Genomic DNA, 23,593 nt, shown 5'->3' with positions numbered 1-23,593 from the left:
GCTTTTTTTAAGCTTTGCATCAGGACCAGATTAAAGAGAACAAAAAAATCTGCTCGTAGGTGCTTTTTTGTGTGCAGTGTTTTAAAAATCACTGTCAGTTCTGACAAACTCTACTCCCTGTTACAGAGTTTTGTGTCAAAATCACTTCCTAATCACAGAACAACTTCAGATCAGCCACAGGAAAGAGGAAAACACACACACACGTGTGTGTGTGTGTATATATATATATATATATATATATTATATATATATATATATATATATGTGTGCACACACACAAAATCTCTCTTCTCCCTCAATCCCTTCATTCCATATGATTTTCACGAACATGGAAGAAAGGGATCCTCACGATAAAGGCTTTTATAGCTTCAATTGTAAGATGAGTACAGTGTTTTAGAAGAAAGTCTGGCTAGGTTTATGGTAACTCAGAACTTTGTCCAGGTGTAATTCAATTGTTTGTTTGCTTTTTTTATGTTATTAAGCAGCACCAAAACAACTACCTACCTACCTTTGGTAAAATTTGTCCTACTGAGTGTATGCAAGGTCCTAAGAAGCAGCTCTGGTAGAGATGCAGTCAAATGACGGCCAATAGTCACGAAGCCACATTACCCAACAGTTTTTAGAAAACTGCTTTGACTCTAAATCCTTTATATCCGGCTAACAACCCCCAACCCTGCTGTTTTCCATCCCCTATCTGCATCCTCACTACCTCCATACACTCAGCTACTCCTTCCACAAGTAAGAACCTCACTGCTGTTTAAAAAAAGAAAGAAAAAAACAGCTCTCAATTCAAATCCCATCACAGGACAGTTCATTCACTCCTAACTCCCACTTGCTCATCAGGTGCTGTTACACTCTCAGCCTTGTACCTCCCTCTCAGCCTACTTCATCGCCCTTGCCTTGTTCTACTAGTGAGCTGTACAGCTCTTCACTGGCCTACATTTGAGAGGGTCCAAAAATCAGCACGGCAGCCAGTTCACCGCATCCCAGCACAGTCCCAGTGAGGCATGCAACACCCCAGTCAGCACTGGAAGTAAATACTGCACATCCCTCAGCTTTGTCCCTTGCAGAGCAGATGAGCAGGTGAAGCAGCAGAGCACAGGACGTGCCCAGGGGGGACCACCAAACTCCCACCAGCAAGCAAAGGCAGGCAGGCACACATGAGGGTAAGACATCATCACGATAAACCTGCCTTGCACATGTCCCTGTGATGCTGTGTCAGCAGCCAGCCAGACCAGGAGCCATAGGCATCCCCAGCACAGGGTTTCGGCTCAGCACAGCTCTGCTGCAGAGAGCTTTGCCAGCTCCCACGTTCAGGTCCATCAAAGAAATGAGGGCAGGGAAGTGCCCTGGGCCTGTCCCTGCCCTTGCTGCCTTCCCTGGGAACTGGGAGGAATTAATCCAACACATTTCAATCCCTGTTTTTTAATATTTAGTAGGGAGGAGGTGGACAGCAGAAGCATATGTGTCCAGCTGCAGATAGTGAGAGGTTTGCAAATACTATGGGAACACCCAGAGCTCCTCTCAGTTATTATAAAGGCCATTCCATTCCCCACGCCCTCAGCAACCAGCTCCAGCCAAAACCACTGAGGGCATTCTACTGATGCAGTCGGCTTGCCATTTGTTCCACTGCCTCAGCCAACCAACCTCAGCAGCAGCCTGCTTCCAAAAAGGCTGCGCAAGTGAAAACCACTGCTCCATCTGGGAAGCCTGCTCAAAGGCCCTGCTGGAGCAGCAGTGACAACAGGAGGGAGGTCCTAGTGTGCCACTTGTAAGCCACAGCAGCTGGCTGATCCCATGGTCCACTCACCTCACAAACCCCAAGGATGGCTGATGCCTTGAGCAGATAACAGGGTTTATGCATAAGTTTCCCCTCACCTGAATTCCATCTCCTGTCACAAAAGAGAAGAGCCAAAAGATCGGCTAAGATCTGGGAGGATGCAAGGCCTGGTCAGATTCAGGTTGTTTCTGCTGCTGCTGGAGAGCAGAGATTCAAGCTGTACCAATCTCAAAGGCATGCAGCGTTTGGGAGGTGGAAATTGAGCAGTAAGCACTTCTAATCCTGCTGCCTACAAAAATGGTACAGGGAAGCTGGGAGCTCCACTCCAAGCTTTTTTTCTGAAGATAAAAAGGTCAAACGTGGTAATTAAGCTTCATGACTAAAGCCACAAAAAGAATAAGGAAGTTTCCATTTCATTTGCTTCAGCTTGCTCTGCCCTGGAAGCTCCCACTGCAGCACACTGGCAGCAGCCTGTAATCACTGCAATTCCCACCCAGTACTCCCAGCTACCCTCCCATCCACCTCAGCTGCAGCAGGCATTCTTCGGTATCTGTAACAAATTTGATGGATATTAAATCCCACACCAAAGAGGGCTTAATTGTCAGGAAAACTACAGGTCAGGATAATGTTAGAAAAGCTTTGTGAGCACTGCAAGTACAAAGTAGTGATCCCATCCAGGACAACCTCACACAACTGCAGCAGAAGTGCTCCAAGCAGCCAGCTTGAACAGACGTTCTCCAGAACGGCTTTGGGATAATCCAAGTGTCTTTTTACATTGTGCAAGCTAGAAAGTGTGCACTGCAGAGATCACCTTCACCAAGAGACCTTCTGGACAGCTGTCACTAGCCTCCAAGTGCCCTCCAGCTAGGCAGTGCAGAGTGCAGCCCTCCGAAATCAGCCTCTCCTCCCTTTCTGGCACTGAACAGAGAAACCAGCAGCAACTGATAGACAAGGAAGGAGGAGAAGGGGTGGATCACCGCATATATAAATCCCCTGTGTCTATATACAAAACTATTATGAAAGCGTGAGCTAGGCAAACTAGAGCAACTGTATGCCTCATGTTTGCATTAACAAGTCACTGTGAGACCTTTGGCTAGGATTTATGAAGAACACATGCAGGAAATAGAAGAAAATAAGTCATAAAGCAATTCTCTTGTTTAAAAAGCTGAGCACACAGTAGAGTTGGTTAGCTTACACCACCATACAAACAGGAACCACAAGGAAGCTACACACACGATGCTTCAAGGCTGAGTCAAGTTTTGATTTCAATGAAGCCAAGCTCCCATGAGCAAGCCTACCGCAGCCACCACAGAACTGCACAGGGCCCCCAGCAGCACAGGTACCTCTTGCTTAGAGTGAAACCAAGATTTTCCATCAAGTTTATTAAATCACTCCTCATCCCTGCTCATTCAGTTAAGCAACTCAATCACAACTTTCACATTCACAAACAAGAAAGTACACAGGCGAGGAAGGAGAAAGCAACATACAGAAGGAGAGGAAAACATAGCTAGGAATGCCCAAATTCTGACCCTGGCCACCAAAAGAGATGCAGCATAACTTGGAGCAAGAAGAAAACCAATTATCAGCTTGTCTCCAAGAGAATCAGAAGACAGCAGTGAATCTACCCATGCCTCCAGAGTCCAGATGATGCACATATAAGAGAGAAACCAATGGATGTCAGCCAATAAAGTCGCCCACAATTAACCTTAGGAGCTGCTCTTACCAAGTGTGCAGAGCAGCTGAATCCAACACCCATACAAAAAGTTGGGAGAAGTGATTGAGATTGCTCTTCACTTTAGATATCTGAGATGGCCAGGAAAAAGTGAGGGCTGGGGGTGGAAGGGAAGCAGGAAAAGAGTAGCAATAAGTGCTAACCCACAGAGGCTGCATATCTGAATTCCCTCAACTGTTTGGCCAAGACACACTCTTTCTTGCCTGTACCTGCTAGACCAAGTCTTGTGCAACATGAAGATCTGATCCTGCATTCAGATCAGCATCCAGCAGCTAGAACAACCCGTCTGCCACTTTTCTGAATTTCTCTCTCTTTATGAGACTCTTTCCTGATGACTCAGAAGATTTAACTTTAACAGAGTTAAGGCATTTCTTTTTAAAGTAAGTGAATAAGAGAGAATACATACTCTCCATCTGGCATACTTTCCTTCTTGAGGAAAGAATTTGAGTCACGACCTAGAAAATTACCACTCAGGACCAACAGCATGTCCCACAAAATTAAAAGAAAAAAAACACACACCTCTGTGTATGTGTGTTAGTAGTTAGTAGTATACACAACTGTGTATACTATTTTGTGTTTTGTTTTTTAATCACTTGAAATTTGATATAAAATTACACATCACCAAGTTCATATGAATTGTTATCATTTAAGGTTTTCAGCCACATCCCCTATTTCCCCAAGAGTCCCCTGCATAGCATGGACATGGCAAAGAGGTAAATCCATCCCCCTGGGCTGGTCCAGCTGTGCCAGCAAGGCAGTACACGTGCTCCTGAGCATGTGTGTGTGCTCCCATTGCTGAATGCCTCCAAGCCACCCTGGCTAGATGAGAACAACTTAGGCAGGAGGTCAAAAAAGCTGTCATCTGCCACCAGCTGCTGCGTCTCTGTGGGCACAGATGGGTCACAAGAGCTCACACCCTAGCAAGAGATGGAGAAAGCACTGATGACGTGTGCATTAGTATGAACAGAAGAGTTTATCATCTGCCCAAGCAAACCACTGGAAACACCCTGTTACAGGCAGACTTCTGACAAAAATCTCAGATCCACACAGTGCTGTATGGTTATTCTTAACTTGAAAGGACCAAATAACTCCTCAGGAATTTCATCATTTCCAAATGGAAATCCCAGAAGGGAAACATCTAGGTGCATGCATGTGTGTATACATCAATGCACACCTCTTATCTTTAAGCACGTTACAAAGATGACAGAAAAACCACCACTGCATCTTGCTCCATTCCATTCCTTAAACACCGTCTGATTCTGTGGTTGTGTTTTACACATCAGGAAGAAACCTCCAAACCAAAGGTATGTAAACACATTTTTGGTTACTTTACCATTCGTTTTGATGCAAGGGAGGGGCAGGAACAGGAGCTTTTTTAAATGTGTCGCTCCCCTGAGGGCTAAAATTCGTGAAACACGTTTTTCAGAAACAGCCTTTTCTTCCCTGAACCTCTCATCTCCATTCCTCTATCCTTATGATAGCCTCAGTGGGTACAACACAGCACATTATTTTGCTTATCCTGGCCTAACATACATTGTATTTTGAGTTTTATTTGGGACCAGTTCTGCCACTTAAATTTTGTTGCCTTTCTCTATCAGTTACCATCCTGGTGGACTCTTTTACACCCATGTACTGCTTATTAAAAATAAGTTATAGGAACGTAATAATCTTTGAAACCTCTACCTTTTTTCCATTATGGAACGCTTAGCCCACATCTGCAGTGATGAAACAGACAGGAGCAGGAAGTCATGTTAAGCTTTTTCTGTTTGTTTTCTTTTATGATTTGTTTGTTTTCTTAAGGAAAACTAGGCTGCAGTGCTAAAGATCAAGGCTGATCTTCCTGGATGTCCTTGATATCTCCCTGGACAAAGGCACAGATCTGAGTTACAAATAACCTGAACATCACATGCATCTGTCAAGCCCAAGGTCTGTGACAATCAGAAGAGGCACAGAGGAAACTGATTTTATAGTTTTCCTTTCTGACTGAGAGAGAAGAAAACACTATTCTGCAGTATAGGCAGGCCTCATCTGCACAGAAGCCAGTTCCTTGACAGTCAACAGCTGCCACTGTGAGACAGTGCCCCAAAATGATAATTTTATTATAAAAAGAGGTCTTTAGGACTTCAAATTTCAGCTGCACATACATCCTAAAGAACATCCTTTCTTATCAGGACAAAACGATCAGTTAGATAAGATGGCTCTGATGTTAAGAGCTGCATAGGTTGAAGAACAGTCAAGAACAGATTCAGCCTTTAAGGTACACTGGGTCATTCACCCAAGGAACCAAAGACCTGTGTTCAGACTGAAAAAGATGAATTATTGATGTATTAAATGTAGAAAGTGCATTGTTTTCAGTATTGTTCTTTTGCATTAAGTTGGAAGAGTTTTATAAAGCTTTTCAAACATAAAAATGCATCAGCACCGACCCTTGCAGACTAGAAAGCCTGCAAAGAATCATCACTTGGGGTTAAATTTTAAACCGACCAGGTTTAATTTGCATAGGCCTGGTTAATGAAGAAGTGACTGGCAGCAGGTACAACATCCCAGCCTTCTGTCACACATTTATTTGCCTGCAGATGTCCAAGCTCAGCCCTCCCTTCCACCTGAGGAGACCCACATGGATCACTCCTCCCTCATGCTCGCATGGTGCCAGGTGAAGCAGGGCTTTGGGCCCGGTGCGACTCGCGCGCTGAAATGGAGGCATTCCCCCATCTCCGAACCCAGGAATTCTACCCGGCAACATCCCACTGTAACTCATGCCTTTTTTATTATTATTTTATTTACAGCCAGCCCTGTTCTCCTGACTTTTATGATTTCCATCACGCTGCTCAGTTTGCCAAGCTTTACTCTTGGAAGTGAGATCTCCCTCAGCCCTTGCACAGGCCCCCCTCGGTCTGGGCAGGGTGCCATAGAAGAACAAGGCCATTCGAAGAAAAAAGTCAGCTTGAAAAAATTAAGGCAAGGAAGCAAGCGCTCCTCAAACCTATCCACAAAATGAAGAATTTCACTTTAACTGGAAAGAGCAAGCCTCTCCTCCTCCAGCACATTAATATCACCAGCAAGTCAGAACAGAACAAAGGACATTTATCACAGCTGAGACCAACTTGCAATTTATGAAAAGCCTTTAATAAATGCTTTTATTTTAAAGAGTCTCTAATATAACTACTTGAATTTCAGTAAAACATAGATACCCACTGGAGGAGGTACAAGGCTTTTCCCCTGCGTAAGCAGTTTAGAAACTGAAGATCTGACAGAGTAAATGACAATCCATAACACAAGATGCCTTTGCAGGATCAAACATTGCCAGATTCAACTCTAGACGTCCTTATTCAGCATGTTTTTAGATGTGCACTTTAAAAAAAAAAAATATATATATATAATATATATATAAAAATTCATATACTTTTTATATAAATTTTAAATTTTAAAACTTTTATATAATATATATATATATAAGTTTATATATATAATGTATTTTTGCAAAGAAACCACTAATTTTGCATGGAGCAGCTTGCAAGATCCTAAAAAAAAATTCTGCCAAACCTCCTCTATGCCATAGTGTTAATTCTCCACATAAATATTCAAAGATATTCTTGAATGACTGCCGTAAGGCAATACTCTATTCTGTAGCCACACGACCACAGCCACGATTAGCTCACTGCACTAACTCTGCTCCCTGCAAAATCAGGTTGTACAAGTTTTTCTGAGAATTCAGCAAAGTCCCACTGTGATGGGGGGGAGGAATAAAATAAAGAGCAAGTGACATCAGTCAGTCCAGGACACTTTTATGCCAGGTTTTTTAGCTACCTAGAGCGAAGTAGGAATGTGAATTTTTTCCTTGGAGATGGAGCATACATAATGGTCCACTTGGCACAGGGTAGTAGCTACTGCTTCCACACTTTTACCAACAATGAATCAAAAGGAGACCGGAAACAGGTGTCAGAATGAGCTTCCATATGAATATTTGCAAAGGGACAGAGGGAAAAGCAACCAGCCTGTACATCAAGAATCCCTCAAGTACTAACAAAACCACCAGAAGACCATCATGAGAGCTTAGAGTATCACATCACAACTAAACATGGAAGCTCAACAGCTAAAGATAGCCATCTACATCCTCCACAGCTGATCAGCAGGTCAAGAACTACACATGCTTCAAAGCTAAAATAAGTTTGGGAACAGACGGGTTTGTTTTATACTGAGACAGAGTCTGGGAAACTGGAGTAATCATAGAGGAAAAATGTAACATCAGATGCCATCTCCTTCATGTTTTTCATCCATGGTTAAGAGGAAAATATCATTTTAGAGATAGAAAAGCAAAATAATTCAATGCTGGATTGGTGCTTTCTACTATTATTTCACCTACATTTACATTAGATAAGTATATTTTTTCTTGAGGTTGTCATTTTAAAAGTAGTCACTCTTGCACATATACATTTTCTTACTTACATGGGAATTTAAAATAAATTATCTTTTTCAAAATTAGATGTGGTTATTCATATTAAATTTAGCTGTTTATTCTACAGAAGGAAATTTGAAATAGGGTTTTAAGAAACTATTTAAAGCTGAGAGGACTTGTTTAACTAGTTCTGCTTAGTATGAAAATGACAAATTATAATCACTGGATGAGCTCTTGTTAAGTTTTTAGCAAAGAAGAAATCACTCACCTTGTATGAATGCACAACCCTTTATTACAGAGATGCAATTAAAGCTGCTTCCTCTTACTTTGCAAAAGTACAGAGGACTTTTTTGCACAGAAATTGTATAGCAGTAGGTTGCCTATTTAAATAAACAGTGGATGATTATTGTAATGAGCTGGATGACTTTGGAAGACGTGACCTGGCTGACCCACCCAGGTTCTCAGCTCTACTCCCATCCTGCAAGAGGGGGTGAAAAAAATGTCTGAAGACTACTAGAGAAGGAAGTTTGCATGTGAGAAAAACCTATCCCTTGATTAAGATAGCCAAAGGCTGCATTATTTAAAATAGTAATTTCACTGAAAAATCCCTTTTGTTCCTGTTTTGTGCATTAATTGAAAAGTTGTGCATGATAACAGCCTGACAAAAGAGGTTTAACTCCTGAACTACATCCACCTCATTTGGCAGGGGAAAACTGTATATCATATACTAATTCTCACTGAAATTAGATTTTATAACTTGACAAACTTTGAAAAAGGCTCACAAGACACCTTCAAGACTCCAAAAAGTAGCAGGGTTCTGTTTATTCATCCAAAGAGAAGCAGATGAAAAGGAAATGGAAAAAGAATATATTCTCTATTAGGTATGCCACAATACAGGCACAAAGCAGACAAAGAGAAGAGTCCTACACAATTCACACACATCATTTTTTCCTACTTATAACATTGCATCCTAGATAATAGACGCAGATTAAAATCCACCTCAACGGCCACAGATTCTCACTGAGATCAAACGTAATTAATTCAATTGCTTTTTAAAAGACTTCCAGTAACATAAGTTGTGATAATCACAACTCATCTACTCTGCCAGCCGATAACCTTTTGGCTCTGCTAAATTCAGGACAGCCAAGAATGCATTATTTCCTTCACTTCATTGTACTGTAGATGAGAGTTGAGCCCCAAATGTCTACAGCCTCTTTACATTTTTGCTGGCAGCACAAGAGGTTCTTAATAGGATAGCAAGTGAAGGTCCTTTCAGAGAGCTGGAGCAGCATGAAAGGAGCCTTATTGCAAGTGGGAATACCAGGCAGACATAATATCTTGTAAGGAACAAAACCCCTTTTTCTGCCCTCCAGTCAGTAGGAGGAGAAAAATAATTGTGTGCATTTTGGTATAAAGGGGAAAAAAAAAAAAGTGTCAGCTTAGAGGACATAAGGAACCAAATCCATAAAAAAAAAAAAATCTTAAACTGTAAGAAACAAGTACAAAGGGTTAACATTTCACAATTTCTCTCCTCCTTCCCATTATTTCCCATACCCACACAAATTATGCAGAATACTTTCTGCATCAGGTTGCACCAGTCCCAGTCCACATGAGTTTGTTTCAGATGACCACTACAGCACAGTAGCATCTTCCAACCGTGCATTACATCACACACATACAAAAAAAAAAAAAAAAAAAAAAAAATTATCCCTTTCCTTCTTCCCCCAGGCAAGAAACTTGAGTTCAACTGAGGATTACAATTCCAAGTACTTTTATTATATGGGTATGTGAGTATAAGTTAAAGCCAGAGACAACAGGGCCAATAATAAGATCCTGTAACAAAAGGTGGCAAAAACCAGTGTGGAAAACGAAACACCAACACGTTTCTCAGCAGTTAGTCATTTTATCTGCGCATTATGGAGAGACTCTGCTTTCAGCACCTGGCTAATGGTCCCTGCTCCCTCCCTGCTCCCCTTCCCTGACGGCAGCGCTACGGAGGAAAGGACACATCAGCACTTCCAAGGCAAAATATTCCAAGACCTCTTTTTTTTTTTCCAGCCCAAATCAGCCCTCCATACAAATACACTACCCTGTGTGAATTACTTGTTCCTAACCAGCTCCAGTGGCAAGACTTGCTACAGCTCCCATCTCCTCCAGGGACCCACTCAATAGATTTGAACTCGTTCAGAGAGGGCTTCACTGTCAATCACAGGCTTCATCCTGAAACTAAATTTTAATCAGCTAAGCTAAGGCCACTGAGTCCATTAAGGATGAATGTAACAGCCCAGGACTTCAGCAACCTTATACTGGAAGGAGACGGAGAACAAAAGCAAGTCTGATATGTTTACAATAGGTCAAGGTTTGTAGGACCCTTTACTAATTCCGTGCTAGCTTCTTCAGTGCTAACAGCAACATGTCCAGTCAACAAACAAACAAACTGCTACATCCCATGGGATATTTTGCCTGGAAGAAAACAGATGCACTGGGTTGAATTATTTTTTCTTCTTGTAAAGCCAGAAACTATGGGATCCTCTAGGTATTGCATGTGTCTCTACCACCCGAGATCCTGCAGAAAGTTTATTCTGCCTCAGAAGTGGGGATTACATGCTAGAGTTATCCCTTACCTAACCCAGTAAACCCTCATTTCAGGTGTGCCATCAAGTGAATGAGCAAAAGGCAGGTTCAAGAGAAATGCTGGAGAATCTACAAGAGCCAGGAGCTGCAGTGGCAGAGTGCCCTGGAGTAGGTGCTCCACTGGCATGTGGGCTGAGGGGCTGGCACCTCTTACAGCCACCCTGACTTACGCAGCATGTGCTAGTGTATGAGTCTGGGGGGGAATTTAGGAGCCCTGAATGACAGCAAGCTCCCCCAGCAAGTCACCAAGCTCAGCAATGGATGCAAGAGCACCGCCGGGTCCAAGCCAATGAGTTCTGCACCATGCATGTCTTGTGCCAGGGCTCTGTACTCACTGACCAGCACCAGGCCAGCCTGGGAACAGCTCTCCAAACACATCCCCCTCGTATCCTCGTGTCAAACGTGGGCTCTGTTTTCTCGCCAAAAGGATCCATAGTTATCTCCATGGTGACGTAATGCCCCTCTATGTACAACCCCCCAAGGTCCTCTTCCTTCGAGACGCCTCAGTCATTTGGAGTCTGACACTGGTATGAACTTCAGGATCATTATTGCATCCTAGACAAAGACTCCAACAGTGAAATCCCTCTTCCCTGCACTGGGTTTCTGTTCAGAAACGTATCAGAGCTGTTCCAGGCCAGCTACCCCTGCAACACAAGGGCTGTTTATAATAATGCTAAGTGCTTGCAGCCACCAACCGCAGCAGTGGCCAGATGACTGCTAATGCCAGCAACACAAGGGTTTGGTTTAGTTGTCTTATTTTTGGCAGGGAAAGAGAGACCAGTGCTCCTTTTCTCTAGCTCTTGATTAATGACCTTGCAATGTCTTTCTCCTGGGAAAAATCCCAAGCGTTGCTGCAAGTCTGCTCTTCAACTTAGACCAGCATCTTTTAGCCCTGAATTTTGGTACTGATGTCCCAGTGCAAGCTTCAGCAGATGGGCAGGCTTCACAACTCCTCTTTCAGCCTTAAGTCTTAGACACATTCATTAAGCAGGTCATCTCCAGTACAGAAATATATACAAACACTTTTTCCCCCAGAACGTGTTGGGATTTGGTGCCTGACTTATTACGAAATGCCCTGAATGCTCTCCAGCCCCTGCATTCTTCCTGGCCCATCCTCTCGCTGTGCAATACTCAAGGAATTGGCCACATCTCACCCTACACTCCTGCCCAGTGCTTAGGGCAATGGTCAGTGGTTCAAAACCATTTGAAGATTCAGACTGGCATTTCAAGAGCGACAAGTCAGCACAAGGGCTCTAATTAAGAGGCAATTACAGGAAAGATGGGCACCACCCCAAATTCCCCCCAGCTGCCTAAGGCTGTTTTGGGAGAAGTGACACCTGCACATTGGCCGGTGTGCCTGACAGCCGGGATGACGCAGGATTAGGAACGCTGTGCGGGCTGCAGCCAGGACAAGGCTCCTCCAGCTGCTCAGCACCAACACCATAACGACCTGGCAGCATGCTTTAGCAGCAACCTGTAGCTATTCAATTAAGTTTTGAGGATGATGCCTTAAGATACTTAGGTCCTTTGTAAATAGCTAAGGACTCTTTCCCTAACCACTGGCCCCGCAGCACCGGGTCCTTGAGTTCTCATCAGGTACCTGAAATATTTTCTGGTCTAGGCCACACGGTTGCTGTCCTCAGCTGATTTTGCACAAAGCCTTCTCTACGCAGACATTCATACCGGATTCTTGGCAAACAACTTGGTCTTCACTGGCGATGTCCCCTGCAAAGACAACTGGAGCAGCAGCCAAATACTTGAGGGAGGCTTTTTCCCCCTCCCTGAAGATGCCTGCCAGGTCAGGGAGATGAAGAAGGAGAGGCAGCAGAGTGCAGTGTGAAAAGAGTATTATGGCTTTTTCCACCCCATCACTAGATTTTTAAACCATCCCATCAGATTGCTTTCTGTCCATTGTGCAGCAGAGATGTCACCTGCAAAGCAGGAGCAGTGAAATTCCTTATTTGGGATAAAACATTGCAACTCCAGAACAGTTTTGCATCTTCTTCTGACTCCAGATTCTGCCAGCCCAACCAGGTGCACACAGTAAGGCAGGTTTAGATGCTCAGGCAGATACCAGAATATCGTACTTTATGGCTGTAACATGGGCAATAAAATTGAGAAGTACGAATATCCCAATTTCACCACTTGTAGTTAACCAGCCCTAGTGCACATGGGAGATGGATGAGAAAAGACCTTGCTTCTGCATGGTTCATGTTCTTCTGATTCAGCCTGTCTCTTCTGGATGCTGCTTGTCCTGCAGTGTGTGACACCTGAGGACAGCACACGCTGCCACCGAGACCGTCCAACTACATGACTCAGGCAGGCCAGACCACAGGACCTCACCTGCATTTCTGGCACAGGGTTCAGTTTCCCTGAGAGGGAATACAACTCCCACTCCAGGTGTGGGTGCCAAAATGAACTCTGACTGCAGACAATCTGGGGGTGATCCAGAACCCACCCACTTCATGAGACCAACAGGTAACTGCTATCTCCTCATTTAAGGGAATCTAAGGTATGTAAAAATTAATCCAGCTTCCGTTCTTCTCAGTTATGGTACCTTATCGCATGCAAAAAGCTCTGTCATGCCCCATGTTGTTCACATGACTTATGACAAAATTAAGTGCCATTTTAAACCAAAGAGAATTTGCAGATTTTCAGTTAGGAAGATACACATATATATACTTAATCAAAAGGGGTTGGTTATGACTTTTCTTTGTGGAGATGAACACACCCAATACTGTTAGTCACTATGCAAGCACAGTAACCACTATCCTTAAACGACGATTAAATATTTAACACTGCCTGCTGAGAGGAGGTTGTTACCACACAGTGACAGGAACCCTCTCCAGCATTTTACAGGTAGAGGAGAAGGCCTCCAAGAACAGTCAGGGTTTCTTTTTTTTTTTTTTTTTTTGCTCGTAAGGATTAGGAAAGCCAAATAGCCTTCATGACCTACTATGGAAATTATTTCCCCTCTTAGAGCAAAGGCAAACAACAACACACAACTCACATGGAATTCATTAACTTCAAATTTCTTAAGTTTTAGGACCACTTACTTCCCTACAGGCTAAATGAAAACATTTTGGAAGAGCTGCTTTAGAACAGAGAGATCTGAAATTTGGTTCTTCTCGGGTCCCTGCCTCACTTCTCTACCAGAGGGTCTACACAAAGACCCCAGGAAGACAGTCCTGAGGCCTCATGGCAGGATCTCACACTCTCTCTCTCCTGCCACGCATGCCTGAAGTTGGAAGAAAGATGCAGACAGTGCACTAATCCTTTTGACGTAAAAAAGGCGTTTTGTCCAACTCTGAAGAGATGTCATTCAGAGAGGTTCTGCTGTGGGACTGAATTAATACCACCACAACTGATGCCCCTGCACCTCACCAGCTCCATACGTCTCCACGGATTTATCTTTCTTGGGATCAGAAAGGACTGAGAAAAACATCCATGTGGAAACCTGCTGCAAATGGACACCATCAGTTACCCAACACCCACAAACCGAAGAAAAAGCAACATGAGGCACCTGGGCATTTGAAGCAGTCAAACCAGAGCTGGAGTATATTTGGTAAAAATGCATCCCTGATCAACGTTTTTCATGAGTTGCTCTTGACTGGGGTGAAAGGATCAGGGAAGGAGGGGCTTGGCAACGCAGCAGCACACGAGAAGCTCAGCATCAACAGCAGGTCTGTAAAAAGCACCTTGGTAAAGGTGAGGATAGCAAGAAAACTCTGTTCCTTTAATGCTCTTATTCCAGCAATCAGGAATGAACCTTCTGCAAACAATCAGAAGGCAGGGCAAAAAATGAACTCCACTTAGGTTTCAATGGCCTTTAACAAAAAGCCCTTACAACATGGTATGACTTGTGACAGTGGGAGCAACCCCATCTGAGCTCTTCCTTCCTCTTTCCCCTGTTCCACCATGGAAGTGCCGATTGCGCAGTTTAGTATAAAGCTCACTTCCACACTGATACTGATATGACCATCAACATGTGATTTCTCTCATCAAGGTAGCAACGTAACCTTCTAGAAGCTCTGGCATGCTTCGTGGCTTTAAGCTCACCAGTGCCCAGCGAACCAACACAGTGTTTGTCTGGCGTCTTTTTGGTTGTTTCTTCCTAGAGGGTCCCTTGGTTCTGAATTACCTCAATATTTAAACAATACTCAAATTGTCAAAACAAGTAAAAGATGAGAGCAGAAGCAAAGCCACAGAGGAGCTTCCTGAAATGCAGCTTCTCCTCAGGCTTGGTGCCCAAGCCAAGGGGCACCTGCAGCAGCCTGGAGCATTTGTGGGGTCCTCAACCACGAGAAGCTGGGCACCATGCTCCTCTGACAGCCCGCCAGACAGATGGCTTTGCACAGACCATAAAGTGTGCAAGTGCTTTTTGAGTAGAAAGGCCAGGGTGAACACTGCACTTCTGTACTGTGACCTGTAAAAACTCTCAGGTTAAGTTTAATAAACTCTACTCCTACTGATCAGTGCATTAAGTTAGCTAAAAATAGATTTAAATCATGTTTTTAAGAACCTGTGTTTTTGTTTTTTTTTTTAAATCAAACCAGCAAGCTCCAAATTGGGGACTACAGCCAGGTCCAAGAGAAAAATTCCTGAGCGCAGAGGAAAAGCATTCAAAGCAGAAGGATTACACACCCCCGCCCAAACAGCAAAACTGTGTTCAGAAGACAGCTACCAGACTTTCAGCTTCCACAAAGTCTTCTCTCGAGAAAGAGGCACTGCATGAACAAAGCGTGTTCCCTTGAAGCTCCACAAGGAGCTGCATCCAGGAACAAGATGTTTGTGTAGAAACCAAGAGAGAGAGCACTGAACTCTTGGAAATGATTTGTGCTGACCATAGCTGTTGTTCATTATTAAGTCATAACAGAAGTAAAAGCCTAGAAAGAAGAAATAGAAAGGTCTTGGTCTATTGGCGTTTAAATACTACTTTACTTTTTCTCTTATTTTAATATAATCACACTTTATACTGTAGCTACTAAAGTAATATGGAAACCAAATGGCCTCGCTGTATACGAAGCCTGATAAATCTCCTCCATTCGTTATGGAGAGTGCTGCTCCTTGTTCATCCAGGACAGTGTGGCAATTCAACAGCAATTTAAAAAAAGATAATCTAGCCAAGCACTTCAGGACTTACACATCACACCACTTTCTCCAATCAATAATTGGTAACGTTATATGTTAGGAGCACATTACACCTTTGGTCCTCTGCCACAGTCTAAACTAGGAAAGGAGCAAAACCCACATTTAATGCTAGGCAGTAAAAGCAGAGTACAAATGAATTAACTGAAAATACTTGAAATGTATTACACAAACCCATCAAAGTATGTTGCTTCATGGCTTAAGTGCACGTTTCTTCACAGTTAAGTGCATAAGCCAGTGACTGTCCAGATACACGTTGAATTCCTCTACAAAGTCATTAGGAAACACAGTTTTTGGATGGTGGGTCCTATTTCTGTTTTCCACAAGGCAAGGGGGAATAAGTGTCAGAGTTCCAAAGGGATCTTTGTTACCAATAACCTCTGGCTGAAAAGTATTGCTGCCCATTCCCTTTATTGATCAGCAAAATAATGTTAAAACACATCTAATCTCTGTCATCTAGCCACACAGCTTTCTACTAACGTGCATCCAATATTTCTGATGGAAGTTACTCTGCTGTTACCCCAACACGCAGCCACCACATCTCCCACCAGCTGACAACTCAGCAGAGCTTTACCACATGCAATGGGAGACCCCCACCCCTGAAAAACAGCCCAGCAGACAGAGAATGCTGCTTTTTCATGGGAGCAGCGTATCTACAGTTTTAAGAGAACTCTCCCAACAAGTCCAGACGATGCTCAAGTTATCTTCTCCAGCAACTCAGCACAGTTAAGGCGTCTCTCCCACACATTCAACAGGTTAATTCATATCTAAACACGTAAATTACTAAAGATTGGTCACAGCCCTTCCAAGCATAAGGAAACCTTATAGTAGCCTTATTAAAGGAAGGCTACTATGGTAGATGCAGCCCTGCTGATAAGCAGGGACTCAATTCTTGCTTCACTCCCAAAACTATGGTTTGCAAGAGAAGAGTGTCATTGTTTTCTGTCAAATCCACAGATGCCAGAGGGCCCTTCTATTTACTTAGCCTGTTATTTTTGTCACTACCTTTAGAACTCCCAGCTTTCTTCTGAAGATATACAGTCACTTTCCGAAATTATAGCTCAGCTTGCTTCCTCATTTAATTCCAGAGACACAATGGGGGAAGGGAAAAAGACATAAAGCAGACTTCTGACAAACTAGGGAGCACTAAAACTTATTTTTTTATCAACACAATAAACAGTCAGAGAATGAAACTCCTCCCTCCCACCTCACAATGTTTAAACCCTATTATTCATTCTTCAGGCTGTTATTAAGCCATCCAAACTAAATGCAGTTCTCCCCAGCTTTGGGCTACAAGCATCTCTGCTCCCAGGGTTGGTGCTACACTCTTCTAATGGTGCTCTTTTCAAAGGAGTGACACTGCACAACACAAGAGGAGCTGATCATACAGTCTCTGAGTGGGCAAATCCATGCAGCTATCCGCAGCAGAGCACCTGCACTGACCCAAAACAAAGCAGACTCAGCTGGGGTTTATTCCACGTGCTTTTTCTTGCCATACCACACGTACACTGAATTACATGTGCCAGTCTGTCTCCCCATTTCTCCACACACAGAAAATGTTAATACAAACACTGCCCTACTCGTCCCTGCTGCCAAGAGTCGCACCACAGACAGGAGGAGCATCCAAGGAGAGGCAGGGAGGTGATGAGCCATTGCAGAGACACGGCTAAACCTTTGCCAAGCTGCCCAGTGACATAACCACTATGAGTTTCTTTGCACATGAACCTATTTTCCTCAGACTGCACGGACTTCTCCCATCTTCTCCAGCTCCCTGAGCTGGGGGGATGTCAGAGGAGGTGGCCGCGGTTATTAATCACCCCATGTCTGCTGGTCTGCCCGGGCACCCCCTCCCCAAGGTATCCACAGTGCAAGGGGGACCCATACCAGCAGCAGCCGCCTCTCCCCACCACGGCATCCCGAGGCTCTTAAACCACTACAGGCAGTGCCTCACGTAGCAGCTCCTGCCCAGGGTTATTTCTTCATTTCCTGGCAGAGCACACGCAAATCAATGGGTTGCTTTTATGGTTTGGGGTTGGTTTCTTTTCTCCCCCGAGGAGCCTTGCTTTCTATTCCAAGGCAGAGTCGTGCTTCAAGCACATGGAACGGCATATGTTATTTCTTTCTCCACCAACCAAGAGACTAGAAGAAACCAGCCCAGTACGTATATGCTTGCATTTCATAAACGCTAGCATCACCCCAGAACTGTCTTCATCGCAGCACCCAATCTGTCCACTTGGGACAAGGAGGCGACAGCTGACAGGAAGGAGCCAGCCTGAGGCAACCTGAAGGTTTGTTTCCAAAAACGCTCATTTTTGCAGCTAGGAATGAGGAGCAGCAGGCTTGCTGTTTGCCTCCACCATCTCACCTGCACACACTCTGCACAAACACCCACAAAGAGTTCACCTTACAGCAAACCGGCTGTGCCCAGCCCGCATCCATGGGATGGATCCTAAACAGACACCATTGTTCCCGGCCATTTCTCACTGATGGAGCCCAAGTGACAACCGAGGCACCACACAGGGCCACATCACTTGGGTGGCAGTGGGACAGGGCCAAAGGAACTGGCCCCAAAGGCAGCACATGGAGTCCCCAGACCAGGAGGTCTCAGGGCCCAGCAGCTGATGGCCAGTTCGGCACCGCTTCGTGCAGACAGACAGACAGACAGACAGCAGCGTTACCCAGAAGCCTTGCCCAAGAACTACAAAAGTAAGTTACAGTTTCTGAAAGCAGCCTCTGAGCCAAATGTATTTATTGTAATTAAAAACATAAGGTAGATGAGGAGAATTAAGCTCCCCTCAATTTAGACAGGAACTCATATCTTAAAATGCACCAGAGGCATACGGTAATCTTCCAGAAATGTTTTTCCTGTCATGTCTTACTGTTTAATTATATATTGCCATTCCAAACTACCACGGCAGATTTTAAGCAACTTCTTCTTTTCTCCATAATTAATCATAGCAAAGATTCATTTGCTCTTCAAGTGCGGCGCTGACAGCATTGCTTTCACCACTGCAAGGCGATCAGCCCCCAGCAATCCTTCCTGAGAGCTGCTGCAGAGAGAGAGGCACGACCCCCTGCTCAAAGGAGATGTCCTTCAAAAAGCCCTATTAGTGGCACCTGGGGCCGAGCAGCAGCCACAAGGAGCCACCGGCACTAGGCCACAGCAGGACGGGCAGCTGAGCAACGCCGGGGCCATCTTAGGGGCAGCTCTGGTCACCCTGGGGCCTGGAAGAGCAGAAGACACACCATCAAAACCGCTTACCTCTACACATAGATCAGCCTTAACACTATCTAGTCAGAGGAGAGCCACATCAAAAGCAGGAAATAATAAAAAGGCTAACTGGACAACCTAAGGAAGTGCTACTCTCCCGCTGTGGCACCACACATCACAAACGCGAGCTCACTGAGTAAACCCAACCCTCTTGCTTTCCAAATCAAGCATTTATCGCTTACAACAGCTACAGCACGTGGCACTTCAGGTTTTGTTGACCGCTATAGAGGAAAGTATTTTCAACATAATCACTAACATACAAGGATCTCTGCTCAGGAGCACTTTATCCTACTTGCAAAAGTACTTTTCCACCCACAAAACCCTGTGACATAGGCTCTATTTGTACAAGTAACATACATAGAAACCCAACCCATTGTTAATTTATTTTGATTGCTCTATAGAAAAATGAAGATTTGCTGCAATGCTGCTATATCCCTCTCCTGGTATGTTGGCGGCTTTCCAGTAACAAGTCATTAAGAAAAAAGTTACACAGCCAGTTCCGCTCATGGGATCAGGCATGGATGGGCACAGTCCCGAGCAGCAGTGAAACTCCACGCATCTTTTTACACTGTCCAAAGAGTAACTTTGGATCAAAGCTCAAGTTTTCAGTAACTAACTGTCATAGTAATCCTGCCATCCTTAGGGCTTTGTATCTGCTTCCCAGTTCTCCAAAGCAATATAGCTAAAGCAACAATGACTACAAAAGAAACAGTATTTTCAGTTTGACAGGTTGCTAAAGTTTACATTTGTATCCAAATATTTAAAAACATGTTTACTAGAACCACTGTCTGTTAATGGCTACCTTTGAAAGATTCCTAAATTCCAAATATATTTTTTTTTAAATATATATAACAAAATAATTTAAATGCTTATTTGCATGCTCTCCTGAATCATTGCTAGAGATGTCCTACATCAGCTGGTGACAAGCTTACAGAGTGGCAAAAAACAGAAGGACAACTTGGACACCTCATTTTCTATTACAAAATAAAGTGGAGAACATAAACCTTGGCTGGCTCTGCCCTCTGTGCCCTCAGAAACAAGACTGACCCTGAGATACCCCAAATATCAGCAAGTGCAAAGGTAGCGCTCCTACTGTACTCGTGTCACGCTGCAAATAGCATCCCATGCTGGACGAGCTATCACAGCAATAAAGAACTCTGCTCATTTTAAACACTTGAAAAAGGAAAACTTTCTACCTATGAAAAGTGGAAACAGCTTATAATATTTTCCCCAGTCCCAGCAGCTATCCTTTAATTTACTGCTATGGGTACTTCAGCCCTTTCATTAGGAAATCCCTCCCACGGGTTTACTTGTAGGGAAAGGTTCAGGCCCGAGCTATGTAGTACAGTAATTAGCTTCAATAAATCACACAACCAGATCCAAGCCAGTGTATCATTTTTAAAAGATCAATCTCTGCTCACAGTTTTTAGTCTAATGCACAAGTCTTTCAGCCTTCCCAGCCTCAGAATATACACAATTCTCTCATTAAGAGAGAAGAGGAAAGTTAAAGTGGTTGTAATGGGAGAGCTGCAATCGCCTGCCCTAGCCCAAACAACAGAAGTTGCTGTACAATCTGTTCATCCAAGGAAAACCTCAAATACAGCCGTGTTTCCTCAGGCGGGCTAAGAAAGCACAGTACTCGCGTACACTTCGGCGCACCATCCCTCCAAAGGCTACCCCAAACCTCAAAGCCCTTAGAGGTTTCTGACTGCACACTTATTATCAAATAAAGTCACATCCAGAGGTTTCAAAGTAACAGAAGAAAAAGTACACAAGCACTACAGAACTCAAGGTTCAAAGCCACAAAGTGTTTCAGTTTCCTAAATTGCATTTCTGGAACAGTAGGACTCCATCCACCACAGGTTTCATCCCTCACAAAGACGATGTCTAAGAATGAACTATGCAAACACCAGCGTGATTTGGACTCAAACCCGCATCCTGCTTCCTCTGACATATCAAATCACCATCAATGGAAGACTTACATTTTTTTAATGCATGGGATTTTTTTTAAAAAAGAAAATATGTTACTGGTTTTCAGATATCAAAGAAATTTAATTTTTTATTTTTTTTTTGACAACAGGAGCATTTCGCATTTAAGAGAGAATGGATAGGCTTTGAAACTGAAGACGCAAGCATCCAGACTCTGGATGTATCATGAATTTCTGCTGAGGTTTACGTGACTTGCTTCTGTGCCCATAAGCCCTCCACCTTCCCACTGCCAAGATGCTGATGGTTCCTTGCCCCTCTAGCATCCATCAGCGCCTCAGTGAGGCTACAATGTACCACAAAATTAAAGCATGCTTTTACATTTCCCCAGTAACCTTCAGATCTGTTCCAAACAAGGAAATGCCTGAGCTGGTAGCTGTAGACCCCCACGCTATACGAAGGAGGAAAGGCAGCAGGTCACGTCGGGGCGCCTTGTCAGAAGGCAGGGCAGCGTGGCAGCCACCGCCGCTGCCGTTCCCAGCGGTGGGGCAGGCAGACGGGAGCTGCCAACGCCGGGTTGCATAAGAGCACTCCGAGCGGGCGGTTATTTACAAAAGCAGGGGTAATTATAACGCAGGAGGTGGGTCCCAAACACACAGTGACTTGACTAACACCGTGTTTGAGAGAGAGAGAAGCGGGAGATTGTGCTCCACCACCACCACCACCATCATCATCATCATCATCATCATCGTGACCATCACACCACGACCACCACCACGGGCTCGCAGCACAGGGCACACCGAGTGGGGAACCCTGTGTGGGGCACCCCGGGGGGCAGCTTACCCGAGCGGCACTTGATGATATCGCTGAACTCCCCGGGCGCCCCGCCGGCTCCTTCCTCGGGGCGGGCGAGGCGAGCCATGCCGGGCTCCTACACCCTCGGGCGGGGGGCTCCCATGGGTCCCGCTCAGCACCTGCCGGGGGAGCAGAGAGGCACCGTGACCCCGCCGTCCCGCCGCGAGTGCCCCCGGCACCGAGCCGCCGAGCTCCCACCCCCGCCGGGGACCGGGGCCGCGGAGGCGCCGCCCGCCCTCGGGCACCCCGGCAGCCCCGCCCGGCCCGGCCCCGCTCCGCTCCCGCAGCCCGGCCCGCCCCGCAGGTGCCCCGAGCACCGCCGCTCCCCCTCGGCACGTCGGGGAACAAACTTTGTCCGCCCCGTCCCGTCCCGTCCCGAGCCGAGCCGTGCAGAGCCGCCACTCACCCCTCGGACACGGCGGCAGGAGGCGGCCCCGCTCCCCGCGCCGGCTCCTCCCCCCACAACTTTTTGTGCGAGCCGCCGCTGCCTCTCCTCCTCCTCCTCCTCCTCCTCCTCCTCCTCCTCCTCCTCCTCCTCCTCCTCCTCCTCCTCCACCGCCGCCCGGCCCCGCCCCGCCCCGGCCCCGCAGCCCCTTTGTTAGCCGGGGCCGGCGCCGAGCTGCGGAGCCGCGCGGCCGCTCCTCCGAGGGGGCGGGCGGGGAGCGGGAGGCGAGGCTGGAGCGAGGCGGGGCGGCTCCGCCTCTCGGCACCGACGGGGCCCTCCCGGCCCGGCCCGGCCCTTTAAAAGACCCGTCCCGTCCCGTCCCGTCCCGCTGCCGCCCCCGGTAAGGCCGGTCCTGGCAGCGCCGTGCGCCCGGCGGGGCTGTTGGTGGCCGCAGGGGCCCCTCCTGGCGGTGCGCTGCCAGCAACAAGCCACCGGCGGGTGTGTTGTAGCCTGAGCTGGCTGCGATGCTCGCCCACACTTCCCCGTTTCTCCCCAGGAAAAAAAAAATAGCTCACACAAGCAAGTAAAGCTATCTGTAAATTTATATTTAACTTTTTTTCCTCGGCCTTTGGTCATTTTGGCTGCGCTGCACTTGTGGGACTGACTGGGACATACTGATCTGCGTCCCAGAGGGGGTCTCCCAAACAGCCCCACAGGTTTTGCCCTTTGGATGAGCCCAGGAGATGGAGACAGCCGCTCGTGCTTATCCAGTAGGTCTCTGGAGCGACAGAGTGATGTGGTACCAGCCAGCCGCTGCACCATGGCCCACACCGCCCCAGCCACAGTCAGTGCTCCCTCCTGCTCCTCACACCCGCTGTGGCTGCAGGTCACCGGTGGTGAGCGCCACAAACCCACCCGCAAGAATTGGTGCCTAACCGAGGCATTGCCCTGTGTTCAGTTCCCAGCTGTGAAAAATACCCGAATGCTGGGGCTCCGGGATCCAGACACAACCTGGCTGCTCCTGAGGCAGGTCCTCCCTGAACCTTTGCGCAACCCAGAACTGCCCAAGAGCCAGCACTGGTGAGAAACACCACTTCTGGTGCTTTTCACCACACCACCTGCTGATCTTGCGCGATCCCAAGGCTCCACACCACCTCAGCCACTGCAAGGAACAGCCTGGAGGGAGGAAGGCCCTCCTGCGTGGCAGGCAGGGGTCAGGCAGTTCGCAGAGGTGACTGCGGGTGCTGCCACGAAGCCGGGTGCTAAAAGCTGCAGACACGCTGCTCAGCTGCAAGAGGAAGCGGCTGTGTCCAATTTCACATCTCTGCTTGTACGCCCAAGGTCCTGAGTTTTATATGCTCACCCCGAAAGCACCTACAAATTATTTCAATAAAAGAAACACATTTTAGTTTAACCCGATAGCATTTCCTTTTTTTTTTTTTTTTTTTTTTTTTTTTTTTTTCCTT

The 23,593-nt window shown here is 45.8% G+C and overlaps 1 protein-coding gene across 1 annotated transcript in view; it reads right to left on the bottom strand.

Annotated features, from left to right (window-relative positions):
* Nucleotides 1–22,250, bottom strand: part of UTRN (utrophin) — a 366,839-nt gene extending 344,589 nt beyond the window's left edge. Inside the window, exons 1-2 of the mRNA XM_084513507.1 lie at nucleotides 22,149–22,250; nucleotides 21,731–21,861 (exon numbers count right to left, since the gene is read on the bottom strand). Coding sequence (XP_084369633.1) covers nucleotides 21,731–21,809 — 79 coding nt within the window. The 5' untranslated portion in view covers nucleotides 21,810–21,861; nucleotides 22,149–22,250. The remainder of the gene's footprint in view (nucleotides 1–21,730; nucleotides 21,862–22,148) is intronic.
* Nucleotides 22,251–23,593: the final 1,343 nt, after the last annotated feature.

Source organism: Aythya ferina, assembly GCF_964211825.1.
Source record: "Aythya ferina genome assembly, chromosome: 3".
Lineage (NCBI taxonomy): Eukaryota > Metazoa > Chordata > Aves > Anseriformes > Anatidae > Aythya > Aythya ferina.
Note: the sequence above shows the minus strand (reverse complement) of the source record. Positions and strands in the feature narration are given on the sequence as shown.